General features: G+C 35.5%; 1 protein-coding gene across 3 annotated transcripts in view; it reads left to right on the top strand.

The window, feature by feature from the left end:
• Window positions 1-25,578, top strand: part of SRPK1 (SRSF protein kinase 1) — a 64,468-nt gene that overhangs the window by 14,360 nt on the left and 24,530 nt on the right. For all 3 annotated transcript variants that reach the window (XM_074332855.2, XM_019738815.3, XM_074332854.2), the window contains 9 exons: window positions 8,793-8,911; window positions 9,991-10,099; window positions 11,244-11,331; window positions 12,682-12,769; window positions 19,902-20,008; window positions 21,050-21,215; window positions 23,822-23,847; window positions 24,281-24,494; window positions 24,868-25,287. In XM_074332855.2, the coding sequence (XP_074188956.1) occupies window positions 8,793-8,911; window positions 9,991-10,099; window positions 11,244-11,331; window positions 12,682-12,769; window positions 19,902-20,008; window positions 21,050-21,215; window positions 23,822-23,847; window positions 24,281-24,494; window positions 24,868-25,287 (1,337 nt within the window). The remainder of the gene's footprint in view (window positions 1-8,792; window positions 8,912-9,990; window positions 10,100-11,243; window positions 11,332-12,681; window positions 12,770-19,901; window positions 20,009-21,049; window positions 21,216-23,821; window positions 23,848-24,280; window positions 24,495-24,867; window positions 25,288-25,578) is intronic.

The following is a 25,578-nucleotide window of genomic DNA, read 5'->3' on the forward strand; positions in this document are numbered from 1 at the left end:
ACAGGCATTGTGTACTTCATGTACTTAAAAACACATCCATATTAGTGTATGGGTTGTTTTTTCTCCCATAAAAATGATATAAACCCTGTCTCAGCATAGTTATTATGGATATCTCCTGAGTTTACATGCAAATCTTTCCCAATCTTCTTAATTTCATTTTAAGTATTAACATTTAAATTATCTCCAATTTTTTAGTGTTACAAATAGAGCTAAAATATTCTTAAACATATTTTTTATTTATATTTTGCTGTTAAGTAAATATTCTATAGGATAGATTTCTAGTAATAGAATTCTGGTCAAATGTTATACCCATTTAATACACAGCTTACCATTTGATGTAAATTGCAAACTGTCCTCAAAATAGTAAACCAGTTTACTTGCATACTGTGGGTATGAGTATGTACTAACATTTTATTTTGTTAGCATTTTTAATTTTAATATCTTTAATTTTTGTCAATGTATTAGGGAAAAAATGGTCTCAATTTCTCATTTCCTTTATTATATAGCTTTTTTTCTCTTACTAACCATTTTATTACTGTTAAAACATCTACCTCTAAGGTGAGGATTTTAACTTTGACCAAAAGTTTAAAAGTTAGTTTGTAGATCCAAATTCTGAGTACTAACTTATACTGAAGAATTTTTTAAAGGCCTCTGACGCCCTCTGCCTCATCATGCTGTTAATATGTTAGTTGCTATTACCCTGGCCAGGAAAACTGGACCCAGGTGATGGGAAGTGATAGACCAGCATTAGGAAGCAGCGTCCATGGCTGAAGCCCCTGTTCGGTGATGGAACCAGGAAAATTAGGTAGAGAGTACCATGTTTCCCCGAAAATAAGACCTAACTGGAAAATTAGCCCTAGCGTGATTTTTCAGGATGATAGCCCCTGAACGTAAGCCCTAATGCGTCTTTTGGAGCAAACCTTAATATAAAACCAGGTCTTATTTTCGGGGAAACACGGTAGATGACGGGCCTTAGGAGAAACATTAAAATGAAGTCCATAAGAAAGCATTCCTTTTCATCAAATCAGTAAGTAAAATGACACCTTGATGTAAAATTGAAGGCTGGTTATAATTTATTAACAGGGCCAAAGAAAATAAGTCTATCCAATTCAGTAAACATTTATCAGTGTGCAAAACAAAAATGAACAAGACACAGTTTGTACTCATGAAAATTATAGTGTAGTTTCAGATTGGTGGTGCCAAAGAAAAACTAATGTTATACAGGTATTCTACCTGCTTACTAAATCTAACTGATCAGATGACAAAGAAAACACTCTTCATTCTTGAGCAAATATATGCTTTATAAAAGGAAATCTTTCCTTTGACATTCTATTTGGTGGTTTATGTAAATGGAATTCATAACTGCCTTTACTAGATTTCCATTAGCCACGAGAAAATTATTAATCACTTTATTTATTTTCATGTCAAGAAAATAGATTTAATGCTTTTCTGTGTATCTTCATTTTTTTTAATGTTTGAAGTTGTTAATCACAGAGACAACCTAAAGTTCCAACACATTAGAAATAAAAAATGCATGTGTATAGAATATTCATGTTATAAAATATTTAATAAAATACATATAATAAAAAGCACAAAGAGTTTGATTTGACCCTAATCCTTTTTCACAGTTTTTTATCATGAGAAATTTCAAAAATACAGAAAAGTTGGAAGACTAGTACAGTAAACACTTGTATACTCAGCCACCTGGATGTATTGCTTAAATGTGTGTATATAAATACTTTTATTTTTGACTGAACTATTTGAAAGTCAATTGCAAATACCAGACACTATACTAAGTATGTACTTCAGTTGCTATTGCTAAGATCAAGATGTTTTACATATTTTTCTTAGCTGTGGTAATAGTATTATGATTAATAATGGCTTGCAGCCAGTTTATATTCATATTTTGCCAGTTACCTTAATTAAACCTCATGGTTCAATTAAGGTTTTCATACTATATCTTGGGTGTACATGTTTCTTTATCTCTTCATCTAAAACTCCTTCCGCTCACTCTCCCACCCCCTTATACCATTGTTGTTTGCAAGAGGTCGGGCCAATTGTCTTGTAAAATATCCCACACTCTGGATTTGTCTGTATCCTCATGGCATTCTTTAACTTGTTCCTCAGTCTCTCTTGTATTTCCTTTAAACTGGAAGCCAGGATTAAAAGATTGATTGGGTTTCAGTTAAACATTTTGATGCGAGTATTCAAGATGGTGCTGTGCACTTCATATTGTATAGTATTTGGAATGTAATGGGAAATTTAAGCACATGGTTATTGGAATCTAGTTTTTGAATAGTTTTTAAGGTGAAACTTTTCTGCTATTCTATTATAGTGCACACCCCCTTTGATTAAATTAGAAAACTACATTAGCACTTGTGAATGCATTGAACCTGAAGGCTTTTCTGTCGCCCAAATGGGAAAACAAGTTTTGCTTTTGTTGCACACTTTCTCTTCCTGGACTGCTATTCTCAGTAGCACATAAAGAACTAGACAGGAAGTGATAGCTTTATTTCTGGATCAGCAGTACAATCTTTCTCTATATTCCTGTGTCTTTGGGTAAAATACTCAAAATAACTTTTCCTCATTTGTGCATGTACTTATTATACAAAGCAGCGGTGGACTTGAATATCCTTGTGGTTTTGAATTAGCCTAAAACAAGGAGATTTGGTCTTTTTGGTATCAGACTAATTTGAAAAGTATTTAGATGTTGTATGCAGTTTTTATAGTTGATGTTTTTGTGGCTTAAAACATGTTACTTTTAAATCTGATCCACCTTTTGGGACGGGAGATAACAACATGTTTATAATTGGAATTTCTAAACTCTATTCCTTTAGAATGCAGAAACTGTCTTTTCTGTAAGGATTTAGGCAAAATGTAATAATTTGAAGTCAAGGGATATTTTAAGATTATTGTACCTTCAAATAATTGCACGGTCATGAATGAGTTGGAGATCTCTAAATGAAATACTTTGGTGGGAAATTACATAATAAAGTTCAGACTTTTTCTTTTCTTCCTGTTATTTATTTATTTTTTTCCCTACTTGTAGTGAACAAATGCTCTTCCTTGAGAGAAGCAACGGAATTGTTTCCTGGCTGGTGTATGATAAGCACCAGGCACAGACAGAGGAGCAGTAGATAAGGAGCTACTTTATAATAAGGAAAAGCCCCATCTGTCGTTGTCACAGTGCTTTCATGTACATAATCACACAAGAAACTTCACTGAAATCACTTAAATATATATTTTTTTTAAAAGGCAAGCAACAGAATAAGATCCCTTACTTATTGACAGGAATAGGGATAGAATGAGTGTGTTATGGCTTTTAGTGTCCTAATAAGTGATGTTCCTGCTAAATATGAGAGGATTCTAGAGGTGGTGGTGATTCAGTCATGACAAGAAGTGCCACTCTAAAAGGGAAAGTGAAAAAGAACCTCCAAGTATTTTCTAAGTCCCGAATACTTGTATCTAAAAATGTATCATATCTTGAAATTAATTGTAATTAGGATAAATGCTGGTACTGTTATTGGTTCCTTTCTCCCAAAATTTTTAAATTGCATTCCTCAGACTAGCTGCCAGTATTTGTTAATATCAGAGAATCAGAGAAAAGCTCCAGTCAAGAACTCCAGTCCAAAGAAACTATCCAAACTTCTCTATATGAAATAATAATAATAGCACTTGTTGCCAGACACTATTCTAAGCTTTTTGTGGGAACTAACTCATTTAATGTTAACAGCAACCTTATAAACTTGGTGCTTTTATTTTTATGACTTTATGGAAAAGGAAATAGACTCAGAGGTTAATTAAGTTAATTGCCTAAGATCACACAGGAAGTAAGTAGCGAAGCCAAGATTTGACCATAGACGAGTTATGACGGAGTCCATGCTCTTACCCGCCATGTTATAATGTCTCTCATGATACATGATAAATGATTGGCACTGAGCTTCTGGAAGAGGGGAGACAAAAGGGCACATGTGTCTGTAGAATTTAAGGCCTTATGATCAATTCATATAGAGGAAAATCTATTTTCTTTTTCCACTTAATGTGAATTGCCATGGATTCCCTGATACCGGTAACTTAATCTTATTGGGACTATGCAGATGAAGGAGTAATGCTAACTCCTTCCTTTTCTGCAAGTGTTTGGTGTACAGTGTCTTTGTTATCATTTATGTTGTGTTTTGGAAAATCTTAACTGGAGCCAGAGGTCAGAGGGCTCTAAGAGGGAGGTCTTGGGGAAAACACCCAGACAAGACTCTTATGCTTGAAGACAATGGAAGAATCTGGCAATGTGATAAATTTCTAAAAAAAAAGAAAAAAAATAGTAATGGATACTCTAGAAGTTCATTGAGTAGAAACATTTTCAAGTATAGTAAACATTCAAAGTGGAATGTATTGATTAAGGGGTACAAGTCAGTGATCATTTTAGCAATTACAATTTTTACCTCAAATGAACAAATTGGTAATCAATTTTTACATAAATGAAGATCATTTATACAGCCAATAAATTTACCCAGCCCTCTTGTTGGATGTTTATGTTTCCAGGTTGTTCGAAGAGATTATCTCTCTTGGTTTAAAAAAAGAGAGTGGCAACCTTTGTAATTAAAAGCTACACGGTTCTCTGTCCCTCCCTTTCCCCAGTCAAAGGTGTACTTCCTAAGGCAACTACTTTTACCTGTTTCTTTGTGGATTGTTCTTTTGTAGGGTTTTTTTATTGAGATATAAATGACCTATAGCAGTATTGCTTTCGTGTTCTTTTGTTTAGATACACATCTTCAGCATACTTATTGCTATTTGTTGTTTCATCAGCTTTAGCTATTACCATCGATTCATGCTATGATTAAGGAAGATTTAATTTACTTATGCTACCTCCACTGTTTCTCCCCCTTGCTCCCAATAAAGTACTAGTTTCAGATCCAGTTTTTTAACAGCTTTTTTGGGGTACACTTCACATACCATAAATTCACCTATCTAAAATGTACAATTCGGTATATTCACAAAGATCTCGGTTGTATCACAATCTAAATTTAGAACATTTTCATCACCCACCCACCCCTCAAAAAACCCAAGCCCGTTAGCAGTCACTCACCCTTACACCCTTCTTCCAGCTTCTGGCAACCACTAATCTTTCTTTCTCTATGAATTTGCCTATTCTGGACATTTCATATAAATGGAATAATACATGTGGTCTTTTGTGTCTACCTTCTTTCACTTAGTATAATGTTTTCAGGATTCATCCATGTTGTAGGATGTGTCGGTATTTCATTCCTTTTTATGGATGAACAGTAATCTATCGTATGGATGTTCCACCGTTTGTTTATCTGTTCATCAGTTGAAAGGACATTTGGGTTGTTTCCATTTTGGGGCTATTACGAATAATGCTGTTGTGGACATTCATGCACAATTTTTTGTGTGGGCACATGTTTTCATTTCTCTTGGCTATATACCTAGAAGTAGAATTACTTGGTTATATGGTAATTCTAATGTGTAACATTTTGAGGAACTGACAGTTTTGCAAAGTTGTTGCACCATTTCTCATTTCCACCAGCAGTGTATGAGGGTTTCAGTTTCTTCACATCTTCACTTGTTGTTGTCTGTCTACATCCACTTTTGATTACTTGGTAACTTTACTTCAACCTTTATGTAGTGTAAGCCCTAATTTTTTACCCCCAATACTATAAGTACCTGACTTAAGCTTTGATTGCCAAGACATTCATTTCAAAGAGGCATCCACTCAAAGACAGCTATCTTGCCAGCCACAGAACTAGATAAAGACCTGGGCAGGGCGTCCCCCTGCACCCCCCCCCCCCCCAAGGTTCCTTTGTTTTAGAGATCTTGACTTATTTCAGTAACTGACCTTTGGGGCTACTTGTTTGTTTTCTCTTTCTATGCTTTTAAATTCACCAATAAAGAGTGAGCCCCCGAATCCCTGGGCGCCCACCCTCAAACCCGGTGAAAAGCAGCATCCCAAGCCCCACCCCCCCACCCCTGTGTGTGCATGCTTCCTTTTTCCTCCCTCCCTCTTCCTCTCCACCTACTCCCCATGACCTCACTGTGTGGTCCCAGGTGTGCTGTGTAATTTCCAGGGCCTGTGAGTGAGAAACCTGTGTCTTTTCAAAGTTTGCGGTGATTATTACTGAAAATCTTGCAATCATAATAAGAACCACAAAGCCTGGCTCAGCCATAACATTGGTTATTAATAGGCTGAGACCAGTACAAAACAAGTTTTAGGATTTGCTATGTATAATATGTCATCTGCAAATAGTAATAGTTTTACTTCTCCCTTTTCAGTTTGGATACCTTTTATTTCTTTTTCTTGCCTAGTTGCTCTAGTTAGGACTTCCAGTACTATGTTGAACAGAAGTGGCAAGAGTGGGCATCTTTCTCTTGTTTCTGATCTTAAAGGAAAGGCTTTCAACTTTTCACCATTGAGTATGATTTTAGCTGTGGGCTTATCATATGTGGCTTTTATTATGTTTATTATGTTGAAGGTGCGTTCCCTCTATACCCACATTGTTGAGAGTTTTTATCATAAAGGATGTTGAATATTGTCACATGCTTTTTCTACATCTGTTGAGATGATCATGTGATGTTTATGCTTCATTTTGTTAATGTGGTGTCTCACATTGATTGATATGTGGATATGGAACGATCCTTGCATCCCTGGAATGAACCCCCCACACCCAATCATGATGTATGATCCTTTTAATGTATTATATTTGATGTGCTAATATTTTGTTTAGGATTTTTGCATTTATGTTTATCAGAGATATATTGAACCATCCTTGCATCCTTCGAATAAATTCCATTTGATCATGGTGTATGATCCTTTTAAAGTATTGTTGAATTCAGTTTGCTAATATTTTGTTGAGTATTTTTGCATCTATATTCGTTAGGGATATTGGCCTTTCTTTTCTTGTAGCATCCTTGTCTGGTTGGGTAGCGCTAGCCTTTTAAAATGAGTTTGTAGAGGTCCATTCTCTTCTATTTTTTGGAAGAGTTTGAGAAGGATTAATAATAATTCATTGAATGTTTGGTGGAATTCACCAGGGAAGCCATCTGGTCCTGGACTTTTGTTTTTTGGGAGGTTTTTGATTCCTGATTCAATCTCCTTACTGGTAATTGGTCTGTTCCATTTTCTATTTCATCATGACTCATGTTTGGTGGGTTGTATGTTTCTAGGAATTAATCCATTTTTCTAGGTTGTTCAATTTGGTAGTGTGTAGTTGTGTTCATAGTAGTCTGTTATGATCCTTTGTGTTTCTGTTATCATTTGGAACATCTCTTTCATTTCTGATTTTATATATTGGAGTCCTCTCACTTTTTTTCTTGATAAATGTAATTAAAAGCTTAATTTTATCTTTTTAAAGAACCAGCTCTTAGTTTCATTGATATTCTCTATTGTCTTTTTTAGTATCTGTTTATTTATTTCTGCTCTAATCTTTGCTATTTCCTTCTTTTTGCTGAGTGGGGGCTTTGTTTGGTTTTTGTCCCCTAGTTTCTTGAGGTATAAAGGTATATTGTTTATTTGAGACTTCCTGTTTCTTGAGGTAGGCATTTATTGCTATGAACTACCCTCTTAGAACTGCTTTTCTGTATCCCATAAGTTTTGGTATATTTCCATTTTCATTTGCCTCAAGGTAATTGTTTTTTTTCTCTTTTGGTTTCTTCTGTGACCCATTGGTTGTTCCGTAGCATGTTAAATCTCCACATATTTTGTGAATTTTCCAGTTTCTTTGTGTAATTAATTTCTAGTTTCATACCATTATTGTCAAAGGCGCTTGATGTTATTTCAATCCTCTTAAATTTATTAAAACTTGTTTTGTGGCCTCACATACGATCTGTCCTGGAGAATGTGTCATGTGATCCTTAAAAGTGTGTATTCTGTTGGCTTTGGAAGGAATATCTGTAGATAACCTGTTAAATCCATCTGGTCTAACAAGGTAAGGCCATTGTTTCCTTATTTTTCCATCTGGATGATCTAGGCATTGATCTAAGTGGGGTATAAAGTCTCCTACTATTGTATCGCTGTCTATTTCTCTCCCTTTAGCTCTGTTAATATTTGCGTAATATATATTGAGGTGCTCCTATGTTGGGTGCATAAATACTTAAAAATGTTCTATCTTCTTGTTTTATTGACCCCTTTATCATTATGTAGCAACCATCTTTGTCTCTTATTACAATCTTCCTTTTAAAGTCTATTTTGTCTGATACAGGCATAACTACTCCAGCTTTCTTTTGGTTTCCATTTGCATGGAATACCTTTTCCATCCCTTCACTCTCAGTCTGTGTGTGTCCTGAGATCTACATAAATAGGGAGAATGTTTCTATCCTTATCTGGTAGTTTAGCTTTAGGGAAATAATTATTATAAATACAGAATAAAGATTATCCAAAAATATTCAATAGCTTTATTTTTAGTAGTGAGAAATTAGAAACAAGTTAAATGTCCAGCTGAGCAGAATGTGTTACAGTAAGTGGTCCTTCGTCTAAAAGAAATATATAAGATTTAAGAGATTGCATAGGATTGAAGGAAAAAGTTTACTATGAAGCAGGATACAGATTTTTCATATAGTATGTGATTACAAATATATTTTTTATAAAAATACAATGAAATAACTGGAAGAAAATCTAATAGTTTTACCAACGACTATGTTTGGATATTATAATTTAAGTAATTTTTCCCTTTGTAGTTTTACATATTTTTTCCAGATTTTATTTAATCGTGTATTGACTTTAATTTTCTTAAAGTCCTTTTCTTCTGTCCATTTGGATTAAACATGTTTTTACTGTTTCTTAGATCTGAAACTCAGCACCGAGGCTCTGCTCCCCACTCTGAAAGTGATCTACCGGAACAGGAAGAGGAGATTCTGGGATCTGATGATGATGAGCAGGAAGATCCCAATGATTATTGTAAAGGTAAAGCTTTCTGTAAGGAGATTCTAAGTAAGCCATGATCCATGTATATGCAGTTTCTCATTTGAATGTCTGTTCATCGTAAACAGTGTCGATGCTTTCTGCTTAATGCATTTTTTGGTCTAAGTATATAGGAAGTAGTATTTCCTCTTAGTGTGTCTTAATTTATTAAAGCTTAGTTTTATATTAAATTTGTTTTTACCTTTTTTTCTCCTTAAAAATAATGGTGCATAATTACCTTAGAAAATTTCAGAAATATGTTAAACAAAAAGAAAATAAAAGCGATCTTTATTGCTATCACCCAGAAGTAACCAGTGATAAGATCTGGTATGTAGACTTTTGCATAACAGCTTTTCATAGTTTTTCCTCATTGTGATGATTGCTAAGGTAAGTTAAAATGGAATTATAGATACTTAAACTGTGTCATAAGGTTGCCTGATAGCTCTTCTGTTTCTTTATGAGACTTTCTAGTATTCTTAGGTAGAACTTATAACAGAATGTATCTTACCACCTAGAAGAACTTGGCTCTTCTTCTCAGCGGGCAAAGAGAGGTGTTTACAATACCTTGATTCCTGCCACTGTTGGCAGGATTTTTAGGCCTTCTGGTTTTCTTTGTGTTGTATTTTAAAGAAGCAAACCCTGTTTACGTTTTTGTTTTCTTTTAAGTTTAGCAAACGGAATTCATTGATTTTCCCACCTAAAAAATATCCTGGGACTGTAACTATAAACAGATTTATATGTTTAGATAAGTCTGTTGGATTACTGAGGGGCAGGAATATTGTGACACATAACCTTATTGTTGTTTAAGGGCATCTCATTTTTTTACGTAGCTATTGATTGTTCTGCAAAGCGCCACTTGCTCACTCTAAATCATTAATCTTATTCTCTTAAGATTTATTTTTTTGTAACATGAGCTCAATAATATTGTGTTGCTAACTTGACTTAAATTTTTCTTCTGTTGAATTGATTGTATAGAAGAAACCATTTTTATTTGATATAAGGTGTATAGATGTTGAAAAATGGGAGTGAGATACCTTTTCATACTACTTAAGTGACTGTTTCCCTCCTGTTGTTTCTTCTAGGAGGTTATCATCTGGTGAAAATTGGAGATCTATTCAATGGGAGATATCACGTGATTCGAAAGTTGGGCTGGGGACACTTTTCAACAGTGTGGTTATCATGGGATATTCAGTAAGTTTTAGTGGTCCTGGAAAATAATTAGTTAGGGGATGCCTAAATGTTTTTGCCTGATTTTCCAGAGATGATCTGGGCTTCAGTCTAACTCTAGACTGACTTTTTAATCAGAATTTTATAGTTGATAATTTTTATGTTTCTGGGCAAATGACTTTTTTCTGGTGAAGAAGACCTTAGAGAACAAAGTTTAATTAAAGGAGCATCAGAAAGACACTTAGAACTCCCAAATTCAAAGCATTACAACTATTTAATGAAAGTATGGTATGTAAATTCATAGTTTTTCCTCACTGGAGAGGAGTTGAATTTTTAGATGATGTCCTACCATGTTTCCCCGAAAATAAGACCTAGCCGGACCATCAGCTCTAATGCATCTTTTGGAGCAAAAATTAATATAAGACCCGGTATTATATTAATGTATTACATTCGACCCGGTTTTATATCGTATTAAAATAAGACCTGGTCTTATATTAATTTTTGCTCCAAAAGACACATTAGAGCTGATGGTCTGGCTAGGTCTTACCTTCGGGGAAACACGGTAGACCAACTTAATGTGAAATTATTTTTTTATATACATATTTTTTAACAGATTTGCTCAGCCATACAGCCTAAAACTATTCTCTACATGAAAATCACAGGCAGTTAAACATTGGATGTTTATCTAAATATATACTGTCTATCTTTGATGAGACAGTAATTTCTCTATGCAATTTATTTTTTATTAGTCTGTTTTCATCCAAGTATTTCTTCTGGCTTCTTACAGGAAAGTACTATAGCTTTTAACCTTTTAGCTTTTACCATACAAATATATAGGATACTTCTGATTTGGTGGGGTTTCCCACCTATTTATCCCCATTTCATGGTTTTACTTGGATTCAAGGAGACATTAAGGTAGATTTTAACGTAGAGAAAATGTTTGGTGACTGACATTTCCCCAAGAACAGATTTTCTTCTTCCTGTACATTAACTCTGGCCAGTTAATTAAGAGGTGCAGGTGATCCCATAGAAGTAGCCTGTGTTTGAATATAGGGAAACATGAAATCAGCATTGATACTTTTGTCACTGTCTCCCAGTTATAGCTAAACCTTAGCTCCTAAAGTAAGGATAAGACATTTAGTCTTAATTGCCTATGTTTGTTTCTTAGGGGAAAGAAGTTTGTGGCCATGAAGGTAGTTAAAAGTGCTGAACATTACACTGAAACAGCACTAGATGAAATCCGGTTGCTGAAATCAGTGAGTATTAGAGCATATGTGTGAAATGCAAAGCATTAAATAAAATGAGTTTTATTGAATTAAGACATACCAAGTGTACATTCTTTAGCATGGCTAATTTTTACTGTAAAGTTCCAATATTTACTAAAGAAGTAGAGGAAGATGACAGTATTTACACATTCTGTGCATGTGGTAGAGAACTGGTGGAATATGCTATCGTGGGAATTTTCCCTATATATGCATCAAAAAAACCTTCAAATAAACGAAAACGTTTATTGAGCATGTTTTATGTGCCAGATAGCACAGAATGGTTCCTACTATGGTTAAAAGGAAAGTTGTGTGAATAAATATATAATATCTGTCTTATGTTTTAAAATGTTATACAAATAGACGTTATATTTATTAATTCCTTTATACCTGGAAACTTGGGCAAATTTATTAAACACTTATTTTCAAGTTTGTTATAAACTAGGAAGATGTCAATGTAGTAAAAGGAGCTTAAACTCAGAAAACCTGGGTTTTAGGATCAGCTCTGTCCCAATATATCCTGCAAATCATCATTTTATTTCTTCTGAGCCTTACCGTGTTTCCCCGAAAATAAGTCCTAGCCGGACCATCAGCTCTAATGTGTCTTTGGAGTAAAAAGTAATATAAGATCCAGTATTATATTATGTTATATTATATTATGTTTATTATATTATATATAAGACCCAGTATTATATTATAAGACCCAGTGTTATGTTATGTTATACCTGGTATTATATTACATTATATTACACTATATTACATTATATTACACCCGGTCTTATATTAATTTTTGCTCCAAAAGACACATTGGAGCTGGTGGTCCGGCTAGGTCTTATTTTTGGGGAAACACAGAAGATTTTCCATTTGTAAAGAGACAATGTTAGACCAGGAGAGGTCTAAGGAAGTACTTTTCAAAGTGCCAGTCCAACAAGATAAGGAGCTTGTGCCCAAAAGCAAATTAATGTACTGCTTCCTTCATTGAGAAAGTTTTTCTATGGGTGAAATATGTCAACTGAGTAACAGTGTGGTTAGTGCTGTAGTTGATTGCATCCTACAAAAGTACCTTAATTCCTCATGACCTGGTTATCAGCTGTTAATTTGGGAGTAACGCTTTGATTAATAAAACGGTCGATTTAGGACAATAGTCTTTGTTGGTTGTATTTCCTTTTGTGAATTAAGTATTTTGCCTATTAAAATTTTACTATGTTTTTCTCTACATTTTTATAAGAGTTTTTCTTGGAGTAATTAATCTTTTGTTATATTTGCTGCAGGTAGCCTCTCCCAAGCCATTTGGTTTATTTTCATGCTTTCCTTTTACTGAATACTATCTCTTTCCCACTATAGGTTCGCAATTCAGATCCTAATGATCCAAATAGAGAAATGGTTGTTCAACTGCTAGATGACTTTAAGATATCAGGAGTTAATGGAACACGTATCCTTTTAAGAATCTATTTGAAAATAAATCATAAATTAACTTTATCCTAAAGAAAGGAACCAGATTTGTATAAACAACGTTAGTCTCTTTTCTCAAGGCAAACCATAATCAAATTACTTTCTTGTGAATTTCTGAACACAGATGTGAATTATGTCTGTCTTTGCAAGTTGTGATTTTTCAGGGTATTGCTTTAGGGTTTTTCAAACCCTGTTCAGCCACATCAAACCAAAGTCAAAAGAAGGACGTTTTTAGAAAATAGCCTTGTGTTACTAAGTAAAGGTTCTATGATTTTTATCAATTAGCACAGAAATTTTAATGGAAGTAATTTTTCATGATAAATACTGGGTAAACAAGAATTTAACACATTGTATTATCTACCAAGCCTCTAAATTGAAGAGGCTGTGCATGCAAGGTCAATGCTTAGAATCTAAACAGGTGTGGTTGTTCACATTCTGTCATAATGAAAAACTGACTTGTTTTATGTTTTTATCTGCATTCTTAGAATTTTAGAGTTGGAAGGAACCTTAACTGATTTTCTTTACAAGTTAATACCAGAGCAACATTCACTGAGCTAATTGAAAGGTTGTTGGAACAGCTATGTTTATAAAAGTCTATCACATTTTTCAGAACAAAAGATAGACTCTCCACTCTGAGTAAGACTGAAGAGTCTAAAACTACCTGTTCATAAACTGTTAGGTTGGGGCAAAAGTAATTGCGGTTTTTGTGATTTTTTTTTTTTTAACCTTTTAAACCACAGTGGCTTTTGCACCAACCTAATATAAATGTAAAGGAAAGACATTTCATATATCATTGTATTTCCCTGCATGTTTAGCTTCTCTTAACATACATTCTTAATTACAAGTGATCTTTTTTAAGGAGGCAGGCAACATACGGCTCTGTAGTATCTTGTGGACTATGGTAAGAGATTGGAACAGAGAAGCAAGAGAGGATGAGAAAGCAGAGAATAGGTGATAATGTGAAAAGATTTTATGTATCATTCTGAAGTTAGTTGTGAGTTATTTCCTTGAAGAAGTAAAAATCACATACCCTCGATCTCTAAGGAAAGCTGCTAGAAGAATCATCCTTTTTTAAAATGTATTTATTTTCGGGGCTGGGGCGCAGCTCACAGTGGCCCATGTGGGGATCGAACCAGCAACCTTGGTGCCACCAGCACCATGCTCTAAGTAGCTGAGCTAACTGGCCACCCAGAATTAATTGCATTTTAAAACAGCATCTTGTGTCTATTATGGTCACTTTTTAGATGTGTGTGTGTGTGTGTGTGCAAATTATTATGACTAACCAAGAAATAAAAACATACACAGGATCTCATGATGGCCATTAAATTGTACCCGTTATTTGATTTCATTATATTTGTCATTGTACCAAATTTCTCTACTAACTTGGGAAGGTTACAGATAAAACTGTAAAAATTTTCTAAATGGTCTCCTCAGTAATGCTGAGTGATTTTATCTGACCCAAAGCAAGAAGGCTTTTTTTAAATCATTGAAGTGTCTTAGTATATTTATTTCACTTTCAAGTTCCAAGATACTTTCCAAACATTACCTTACCAGCCGGTTTCTGTGTAGTTTCTATCCACTAAATCCCTATTTTATTAATTTTTCCCTTTGTCCTTAGCCATTTCTCTCTGCCCTTCCTCCTACTTAACTCAGCTCTCCTGGCTGCTCCATTATTTGCCACTAGAGATTGAAAAGGATAAAACTCAGCACTGAGTTAAGGGTTAGTGGCTTATGTCATTCTCCTGCCCCTAATCTCTTCACAACACAGGCATACCTGCATGGAACTATATACAGATATCTGTTTTTTCCTTTGTATACTGCTTTCCCTGGAGCACTGTCCTTTCTCATATTGAAATATAAAGGACCCTGAGCTAGAAAGTTATGTAGACTTCAATATAAATTGGTTCATTCTACTTCCATAGATGGTAAGGGGAAGGGAGTAATTAAGAAAGAAGGGACCAACTGGTCTATATATAATACTGATGTTAGCCAGGGAGTGCCATTATTGGCCACCTATGTTACCTACTATGTCTTAGGATGCTTTTTCTTTTCTACTGTGTATTTTGCCTCTTGTTAGCTCCTATTGTTCAAAATGTACTCTAAATGTGGCTCTTAATTAGTTTTCAGCCCTTTGGTTTTTTCTTTATACCATCTCCCCAAGAAATATTTTTTCATATATCCTTTTGATGTTTTATTCAATTCTTTTTGTGTTTTAAACTACTAAATGTTTGGTCATTTTAATATCACTGCCTACAAATTAAAACATTGTTGCCAAATTGCAGTGCTTTTCTCATCAAATAAAAGTTAAAATTGAAGTTAGGAACATAAGAAAACTTAAAAACTGGTTGGTTTGTTTGTTAAACAATCTGCATTTTTTTAAATTCTGTTTTGGTATATTTCATGTAAATAAAAATAGAATAGTTGAATGAATTCCCACAGAACCCATTACCCATTTCAGGCATTATCAACTCATAGCCATGATTGTTTTGTGGCCAATCTTAGATATATTATTTCATCTATAACTATTTTAGAATGTATCTCCAAAAGACAAGGAGTCTTTTAAAATATAATCTCAACACAATCATACCTAACAAAATTGGGACCAATTTCTTAGTCATCTGGTATCTAGTCAATGTTTCAGTCTCCAGATATTTCATACTTTTTATTTTTTCTTACAGTTTTTTTATTCTTACTTGAGTCAGATCCGCATAAGGTCATTGACAGTTTTCTTTATTATTTGGTACGTCAAGATGTTTCAGGCCCATCTTGTACATTTCCTGTCCAAACCTGGAATCATCCATCTCTTTAAGAAGCCCTACCTCCTTTTTGTGGGAAATGTTGAACAGAATCGAAGCATTAGGAGTACACTTCGCTACTGGGTTGGTCATTGCGGTTACTTGTATGATTTATTGATCTATTGTAAAGAGCAGTGCTTTCCTTACTCTCCCTTTGCGTCACAGTAGCCCCACAGCTTACTGTTGAAGGTGGGTGGGTTGGTTGGTTTGGTTGGATTATTTTTTTTCTCTTGTGTTTTTCATTTTGTATAGTTTCTATTGCTATTCCTTCAAGTTCACTAATCTTTTTTGTTCTGCAGTGCCTAAGCTGCTGTTTATCCCATCCAGTGTATTTTTCATCTCTCACGTGTGCTTTTCATCTCAGAAGTTCAATTTAGGTCTCTTTTTGATATCTTCTATGTCTTTACTTTTCAATGTATGAAATATGCTATAACTAATTTTCTTGTTTGCTAATTATCTGTGTTCTGGGTCAGTTTCAAATAATTTTCAAATACGTTTTCCTGCATATTTGCTGCCTGGTAATCTTGTGCTTTTTTTTTTTAATTGAGTTATAATTGATACATAACACTATTAGTTTTGGGTTCAACATAATAATACACAATACAGTATTGTTAACTATAGTCACCGTGCTGCACATTACATCCCCAGGACTTACTCTTCTTATAACTGGAAGTTTGTTCCTTTTGACCATCTTGACCCATTTCCTCCATCCCCCACCCCACCTCTGGCAACCACCAATCTGCTCTTTATAAGTTTGGGTTTTGTTTTCTTTTTTTTTAGATTCCACATATAAGTGAAATAATCCAGAATTTGTCTTTCTCTGACTTATTTCACTTGCCATAATGCCCTTAAGGTCTATCCATATTGTCACAAATGGCAGGATTTCCTTTTATGGCTGAATAATATTCCCTTGTGTGTATAATATTTCATTGTGTGTACCACTTCTTCATCCATTCGTCGTTGATGGACACTTAGGTTATTTCCATGTGTTGACATTGTAGTAATGCTGCAATGATATGGGGGTACACTTATCTATTTGACATAGTGTTTTTGTTCCCTTCAGATAAATACCCAGAAGTGGAATTGCTGGATCATATCATAGCTCTCTTAATTTTTTGAGGAATCTCCATACTGTTTTCTATAGTGGCTGCACCAATTTTACATTCCCACCAGCAGCAGTGTTCCCTTTTCTCCAACATGTGTTATCTCTCGTCTTTTTTATAATAGCCATTCTAACAGGTGTGAGGTGATATCTCATTGTGGTTTGGATTTGCATTTCCCTGATGATAATGATGTTGAGCATCTTTTCTTTTTTTTTTTTAATTAAATTTATTGGGGTGACAATTGTTAGTAAAATTACATAGATTTCAGGTGTACAATTCTGTATTACATCATCTATAAATCCCATTATGTGTTCATCACCCAGAGTCAGTTCTCCTTCCATCACCATATATTCGATCCCCCTTACCCTCATCTCCCACTCCCCACCCCCCGCCCCCCTTACCCTCTGGCAACCACTAAACTATTGTCTGTGTCTATGAGTTTCTGTTTCTCATTTGTTTGTCTTGTTCTTTTGTTGTTTTTGGTTTATATACCACATATCAGTGAAATCACATGGTTCTCTGCTTTTTCTGTCTGACTTGTTTCGCTCAGCATTACTCGTTGAGCATCTTTTCATATTGGCCATCTGTATGTCTTCTCTAGGAAAATGTCTGTTCAGACCCTCTGCATATTTTTTAATTGGATTGGGGTTTTTTCTATTGAGTTGTGTAAGTTCTTTATATACTTAGGATATTGGCCCCTTATCAGATATACGGTTTACAAATATTTTCTCCCATTTCATAGGTTGCCTTTTCATTTGGTTGATGGTTTCCTTTGCTCTGCAGAAGATTTTGTTGATGTGGTCCCACTTGTTTTGTTTTGCTTTTGTTGCCTTTGCTTTTGGTATCAAATCCAAAAAAATCGTCACCAAGACCAATGTCAAGGAGCTTACCACCTATGTTTTCTTATAAGAGTTTTATGGGTTCAGATCATACATTCAAGTCTTTTGAGTTGATTTTTGGATGTGGTGTAAGATAGTGATCCAGTGGTCTTCTTGCATGTGACTGTCTGCTTTTCCCAACACCATTTATTGGAGAGATTGTCCTTTCCGCATTGTATAATCATGGCTTTTCTGTCTTAAATTAATGGACCTTATATATGTGTGGGTTGATTTCAGGCCTATGACTATGAGTTTTTCTAGTCTTTTTGAGAACTCACACTGTTGGTACCTTGTGAGAATGCTGGGCACTATTCCCTCTGATCCTTCTAGATGATTTCTGTCTGCCTCTGCTAGTTTCTTCATGTACCTGAGCTGATTACTGCGCTGCCAAATACTTGAGACGGTCCTTCTGCAGCTCTCTCCTCTCCGGCACCTGGTTCTACAGCTGCCGCAGTCTCTCGAGACGCCCCGTTCCGTCTGTTTAACTTCAGTGGTCTGCCTGGAAAGGCTCAAGGCAGTGAGACGGGACGAGTGGAGGGTTCAGCTCATTTATTTCTCTTCCCTCAGGATTGCCTGATGTCCAAGGTCTTTAAATCTGTTGTTTTATGTATTTTGTCTGCTTTTGTTGTCATTGTTGTTTCAAGCAAGAGGGTAATCCAGTCCTGGTGTTCCATCTTGGCTGAAGCAGAAGTTTCTAGGTGTATGTTTAACTCTTAAGGAATGACCAGTCAGTTTTCCAAAGTGGTTGTACCTTTTTACACTTCTGCTAGCATCATAAGAGAATTCTAATTGCTCCACATCCTCACCTACGATTGGTCGTGTTAGTCTTTTTATTTTAGTCATTCTAGTGGTTTGAAATAGTATCTTACTGGAATTTTGATTTGTGTTTCCCTGATGTAGTCATGTCCCTTTAATCTTCTTTAATTTAGAACAGTTCTTTCCTCTCATGGCATTAACTTTTGTTTTCCTTTAGGATCCAGGCCAGTTGTTTTGTCCCGTGATTTGGATTTGTCTGATTGTTCCCTTACGATTAAAATTGAGGTTAGTCATTTTGGTCAAGTATGCTACATGGATGATTTTTTGTTTTTCTCAATGTGTTACATCAGAGGGCACATAAATTTGTGCTTATCACTAGTGGTGATAAGTTTGATCAGTTGGTTAGGGCAGTGTCTTCCAAATTTCCCTGTTTAAAGTACCATTTTTCTTTTATAATCAGTAAGCAGTGTGTGGGGTGACACTGTGACACATAATTTTTCCCAACTGTCTTTCATTCAGTAGTTTTAGTATTCATTGATTCTTCCCTAAATTAGTTATTACTATAGTTATTGTAAAACGGTTGTTTTCTATTTCTATCATACTTTGTATATTTATTACTTGACTTTTTCTCTAAAAGAAGGCATTTCCCTCCCCCCAACACACTTATTTTTAGTATTCGTTTGGACTCATTCTACTTTTAATTTATAAGTTAATTCATATCCTCACTCTTTAAATGTTCTCAACTTTGGTTAGTAGCATCCTCTTGAAACTGGTTCCTATTTCTTCCTGACATGTTCCCTGACTTGGCACAGCACGGTTTTCCAGGTGTGCCCTGGATTCGGCTGTTTCTTCAAGGAACCCAGGTTTTTCTTTAGTGGAGAATCTTCTTGAAAACAGAAGTCTGGGCACTAGGTCAGTATTACATAATGCGTGGCTTGACTTTCGAATTTATGTAGAAGCTTCCAGAGGTGGAAGATGCCAACATCTTTCTTCTAAAATTCCTGCAGTGCCCTGCATACTGTTAGGCTCAGAATATTCCTCTGTGTGGCGTGAGTGGGATGTTCACGCAGAGAGGAGTGTGGTAGCACCAGCGTCAGGGTTAGTTCTGTAAACTACAGAGCATAAAGCAAGGCAGCTTCCTGCTTTTCAAAAATGTTGACATTTGTGTGTTTATGGCTAAGTCTTGGTACATTGTATTCTGTAGTTAAAGCAGAATTTGTTTGTCCTGCTTTGAGACTGAGTAGGAGTTGTTACCCTGGACCTTAGTTTTGATATCAGGGAAGAAAGTCTAATCAGCTTAAGCCTAGTGCTTTCAAGAATCACATGTACATGTTTCACTTTTTCTTGTACCACTGAGTGTTTTAAGTGCATAGTTTTATCAGTAAACCAATCCCCAGAATTTTCTATTTCTTGGATGTTTTCAGTGACTAAAGCATTAATTAACCTTTGAGGTTTCAGAATATTGACATTATTTTTTTAGTCGAGCTCTATAACTTTTTATACTGAAAGAATAATACCGTAACAGTTTCATTGGGGTGGGACACATCTTGCCTTCCTTTTCCTCCTTAACGAACTTCTAGATATCTGCATGGTGTTTGAAGTTTTGGGACATCATCTGCTCAAGTGGATCATCAAGTCCAATTATCAAGGGCTTCCACTGCCTTGTGTCAAGAAAATTATTCAGCAAGTATGTATCTTACTACCATGTTTCCCTGAAAACAAGACCTAGCCGGACCATCATCTCTAATGCATCTTTTGGAGCAAAAATTAATATAAGACCTGGTCTTACTTTAATAAAGACCGGGTCTTATATAATATAATACAATGTAATATTAATTCTTATATATTATATTAATTTTTGCTCCAAAAGACGCATTAGAGCTAATGGTCTGGCTAGGTTTTATTTTTGGGGAAACACGGTATTGTCTATGTGGTGATTTTTTTTTTTTTATACTCATAAGCATCAGGAATTTTCCTATTTCCAATAGAACTTTTATTTTAAAAACTAGGTTGTTTTCAATGCTAAAACTGTTTTATTCAGCTGCTAGGGCTTATTGTGTTTATTCTGTTTTTAAATGTTTTAGCATAACCATTTTTCCCCAGGTTCATCTCCTATGATAATTATTAGAGGGAAGCTGGGTGCAGTTCCTGATTTTGGAAATTTGGAATCCTTAATCCAGAAGTTCTGGTTGCAAATACTGATTCCATATTAATAGAGAATTGCTATGTCAAATTATTGCCATCTCTATATATAACATTATTCACAGACATTTTCTAATATTCTGAATAGCTTTCAGCGTACAACAAAGAAGTTTACTATCAGGAAAATATTAATACTTCAAAGGGCAAATTATTTGTTTGGATAGTGTGTTTTGGTGGACAGAGCTCCCAACTGGGAAGCAAGAGACCTCCCTTCTTTATCAAGGAAATTTGAATAAAAAGATATCTAAATTTTTTTCATCACCTTTATTTTGACACTAACCTCCAAATAGAATTAGCTTGGTAAAACTTGGAAGAACTTTTGTATTATAAATAAACTCTTGTCTGTTCATAGTTTACAATTAATCTTTCTGAGGAGGTTACTTTGTGCTTTACAAAAATTGCTTTATTCTCTGGAAAACTACCATATCGTTTTTATATTTGTTTTACATGCTCTATGGTGATTTCTTCTTTCTGCAGAAAGACTAGTATTTCGTGTTTGCAAGTCTACTGCTCTGTCCCTATCCAGGTGTTACAGGGTCTGGATTACTTACACACCAAGTGCCGGATCATCCACACCGACATTAAGCCAGAAAACATCTTGTTGTCCGTGAATGAGCAGTACATCCGGAGGCTGGCAGCAGAAGCAACAGAATGGCAGCGATCTGGAGCTCCTCCACCTTCTGGATCTGCAGGTATGTTTTCTTTGGGGAAGTTAAGAGAAGTTTCTTTCTTTCTTTTTTTTTTTTTTAGATTGTTATTAAAAATATAGCTATCATATTAGTTTCGGGGTACACCATAGTTATTCAACATTTATATACCTAAAGATGTGATCACCATGATAAGTCCAGCAACCTTCTGACACTACCACGCTATCACAATATTATTGACTAGGTTCCCTATACATTACATTCCCATGACTTATTTGTTTTATACCTGGAAATTTGAACCTCTTATTCCCCTTTACCTTCCCCCCCTTTTTTAATTTTTCAGTTACAGTTGACATTCAGTATTTTCTATTAATTTCACATGTACAGCATAGTGGTTAGACCTTTGTATAATGTAACAGGTATTCCCCTTATTAATCTAGTACCCACCTGGCATTATACATAGTTATTACCATATTATTGACTATATTCCCTGTGCTTTACATCCCCATGACTATTTTGTAACTACCAATTTCTTCTTCTTAATGCCTTCACCTTTTTCACCCTGCCCCCCAATGTCCTCCCATCCATCATCCGGAGAAATCTAGTACCCATTTGACACCATATTGTTAAAGAGAAGTTTCTATTTTTACTCTATTACCAGACAGTTAAGTGAAGCACCACTCATTCATTTAACAATAAGATACAGTAAGTACTTATGTGTAAGAAAATAGTCGAAGCCCTCAAATGACTTCTTGATATTGCTTCCATATAGGAAGGAGATGACTAAAAATTATGTCTTTGAGGTACAGATATATTGTACAGTTGACCATGAACTATTCAAGAGTTAGGTGCACTGACACCCCCACCCCACCCCACCACACATTCAGAAATTCACTTTGTTAACCAAAAATTGTCATGGCCGGTAACTTTTCTAAAAGAAAGGGTTTGTTGAGCCACATGCTCACCAGAAAAGGACCAGGTCCTGGGGCATGCGGTCTAAATCACCAGCAGGGCTGGTTGGAGAAGACGGTATGTCCACCGCCCTGGAATTGATGAGGCTCTTCTGTGCAAACGGCTTGGGGAAGAAAGACGTAAGTTGATTTGAAAGAATTTACACTGGCTGTAGATAAAGGGGGTGGGAGAAGGTGCCGCGGGGCTGGTTCTGGGATAGGTGTGGAGTCTATAAGGACTGGTCGTGGGCGGTAATGGTGGCGCCTGCTAGTCGGCTCTTCAGCTGTTCTCTCAGAAATAGCCTCCTGGTGGGTAAGTGCAAAAGTTTCAGTGTACCTTCAGGAATGTTACCAGTCTATTGGGTTTGGCCTGCTGACTCCCTCCAAAATTAAACATTAATAGCCTACCAGTGACCAAAAGCCTTACTGAGAAAAAGTTTAACGTATATTTTGTATACTATGTGTTATATACTATAGTCTTATAATAAAACGAGAAAATATTAAGAAAATGATAAGAAACATACATTTATAGTATTTATTGAAAAGAGTCCTCAAGTAAGTGGCCCATTCAGTTCAAACCTGTGTTGTTCAAGGGTCAACTATATGTATAAGAGCTGATCCATGTTGTTTTATAATGTTTTCTCTTGTGTTTTGATGTCCATTTTTGATGTGTTTACCCCTTACCATGACCATAGATGCTCATTTATGGGAGTGTGACCTGTGTTGAGGCAAGATAATATTGCTATTAAGAGCTTGAGTTTAAGCACTGGAATGTACAGACCTGGTTTGAATCGTAGCTTTATCATTGGCTGGATGACCTTGGGCGAGTCAGTTGACTTCATTTTTTCTTATGCAGATGAAATTTCATATTAAAGCAGTTTGTAGTGTGCCATACTGTATTATGTGCTAAATAAATATTGGCTACTATGATTATTCTTTTCTCCATTTGAGATACAGATTTTAATTTTAGTAGTTTCATTATATTTGAGGAACTTGCCAGTTATCATAGGCTTCCTTTAAAAAGGAAAACTAAAGAAGTGGGAAATATGGAGAGTTTTCACTTGGCATAGAGTTTCATTTAAGTTCTAGAAATATTACACAACAATGTGAATATAGTTAATACTACTAAACTGTATACTTTAAATGGTCAAATGAGAAATTTTACATTATGTGTATTTTTACCACAATTTTAAAAAAAATTTTTTTCTTAAGGAAAACGGAAGATTCTACGTCCACCTAAGCTAAACTAATATATATCCATGACATGCTATATTAGCAAATTACTGTCGCTCTTGGTGCCACTCTTTTTTTAAAACTGACAAGTGCCAAGGGAAAGAATGGAGATGGGAGTCCTGGGTGGGCGTGAGGGGGTTTGTTGCCTATCATATTTTAAGCAGTACGTGGGAATGGCATGTTAACATTAATAGTGGAAACCAGAAATGGTGACTTCACTCTGCGTATATTGATGCTATCTGAAGAAGAACTTAATTTATTTAAACTTATTTTAAATTTGTCAGCTTCTGTGTATACATTGTTTGTTCTTTCTCAGTGTTGCTTCTACCAAAGTTGCTTACGTAGTTGTCTCTACAGTATAAACTGTACGAGAAAGATTTTTCACTATGGTAGGGTTTCTTATATGAGCCGTAGTTTATATTGCCTGCTGAATGCCAGGATTCTTACTTGGTTTTCTCTTCTTTTCAGTCAGTACAGCACCCCAGCCTAAACCAGTAAGTATAACGTGTTTCTATATTTGATTCTGAACTATGGGCAGTGGGCAGGGGTTCTTCTGTTATGGATGATCACAGTTTGTTTAGAGTTTGAAAACCAAAGAAAAAACTACTCCTGCGCGTCTATAATTTTCTCCAGTCAATTCCCATGCATCTTCCGCACGTTTGTACTGGTGAGACGTCTATAAATTTGAGTGTGTCTGAGAGTACACCAGGCCCACAAACTGCTCAGAGGACCAAGACTTGTTGTTAATTTTGTTTTTATTTGGTTTCATAAGAGTATATACATTTTTTAAGTTAATGAAAAACTTAAGTGCTGTGTTAGGGAAGGAGTGAAATTTAATTAGGAAGTAATTAAAGTTAACAGTTATCTCCAACTGGGGGTAATGGATTAGCCACCTGAAGGCTTTATCTGTTTGTAATCTCCGCCCAGGCTGACAAAATGTCAAAGAATAAGAAGAAGAAATTGAAGAAGAAGCAGAAGCGCCAGGCAGAATTACTAGAGAAGCGAATGCAGGAAATTGAGGAAATGGAGAAAGAGTCGGGCCCTGGGCAAAAAAGACCAAACAAGCAAGAAGAATCAGAGAGTCCTGTTGAAACACCCTTGAAAGAGAACCCACCTAATAAAATGACCCAAGAAAAACTTGGTATAAATAGAGCATCACAAAAATTACTTTATAGCAAACTTTAACATTATTATTGTTATATAATATAGTGATTTAATGCATACAACACGCCTCTGGGGGTGTCCTTATCCAGTAAGAATACAGAACTTGTCGTAAATGTTAGGCAGGTGATATTCAAATGTAATTTCTAATTTCTCTCAGGAAATGCAACATAGACTTCGTTTAGCAATTGGATAAGGAAGACTTTGTCCTTCCTTAAATAGGTTTTAGATGTCCAGTTATGTTTTTATGTCACCCTGTGTAAGTTCTAGAAAATGTTGTAATCTTGAGAGGTTTTTCTGTTCTTTCATTCACACGCATACACATACATCCTTTTTGTCTGCTTGTTCCTTAGAAGAGTCAAGTACCGTTGACCAGGATCAAACACTTATGGAACGTGGTGTAGAGGGTGGTGAAGCAGAAATTAATTGCAATGGAGTAATTGAAATCGTTAATTATACTGAGAACAGTAATAAAGAAACATTGAGGCTTAAAGAGGATCTCCATAATGCTAATGACTGTGCTGTCCAAAATTTGAAGCAGGAAACTAGTTTCCTAAGCTCCCAAAATGGAGACAGCAGCACATCTCAAGAAACAGACTCTTGTACACCTGTTACCTCTGAGGTGTCAGATACCATGATGTGCCAGTCTGCATCGAATGTAGAGCAGTCATTCAGTGAGCAGGACATCAGTCAGCTTCAAGAAAGCATTCGAGCAGAGATCCCCTGTGAAGATGAGCAAGACCAAGAACATAATGGACCACTGGACAACAAAGGTACCTGTGCACACAGACTTCCCCAGGACTCCTTCCCTGCGTAACAGACATGAATTTCTAGACTAAAAGCACCATTGTTTTTGTAAATGTAGCTTTACAGCAGGTGTCCAAGTTACCTTCAATGTGTGAATCTGTAATAGCTAACTTTGAATTTTATTGGTCGTGTAATGGGTACACAGCATTTCACCTGTTGTTATGAAGGCAAAGGTTTTAATTCTGGAGACTTCAGGTGTTGCTGTGCTCCTTTTATCTTAGAAAAGTTACTGTAGGTGGCCAATTGGGGGCCTGATG

This window comes from Rhinolophus sinicus, chromosome 2 (genome assembly GCF_057876585.1).
Source record: "Rhinolophus sinicus isolate RSI-liver-muscle chromosome 2, RSI-T2T, whole genome shotgun sequence".
NCBI lineage: Eukaryota > Metazoa > Chordata > Mammalia > Chiroptera > Rhinolophidae > Rhinolophus > Rhinolophus sinicus.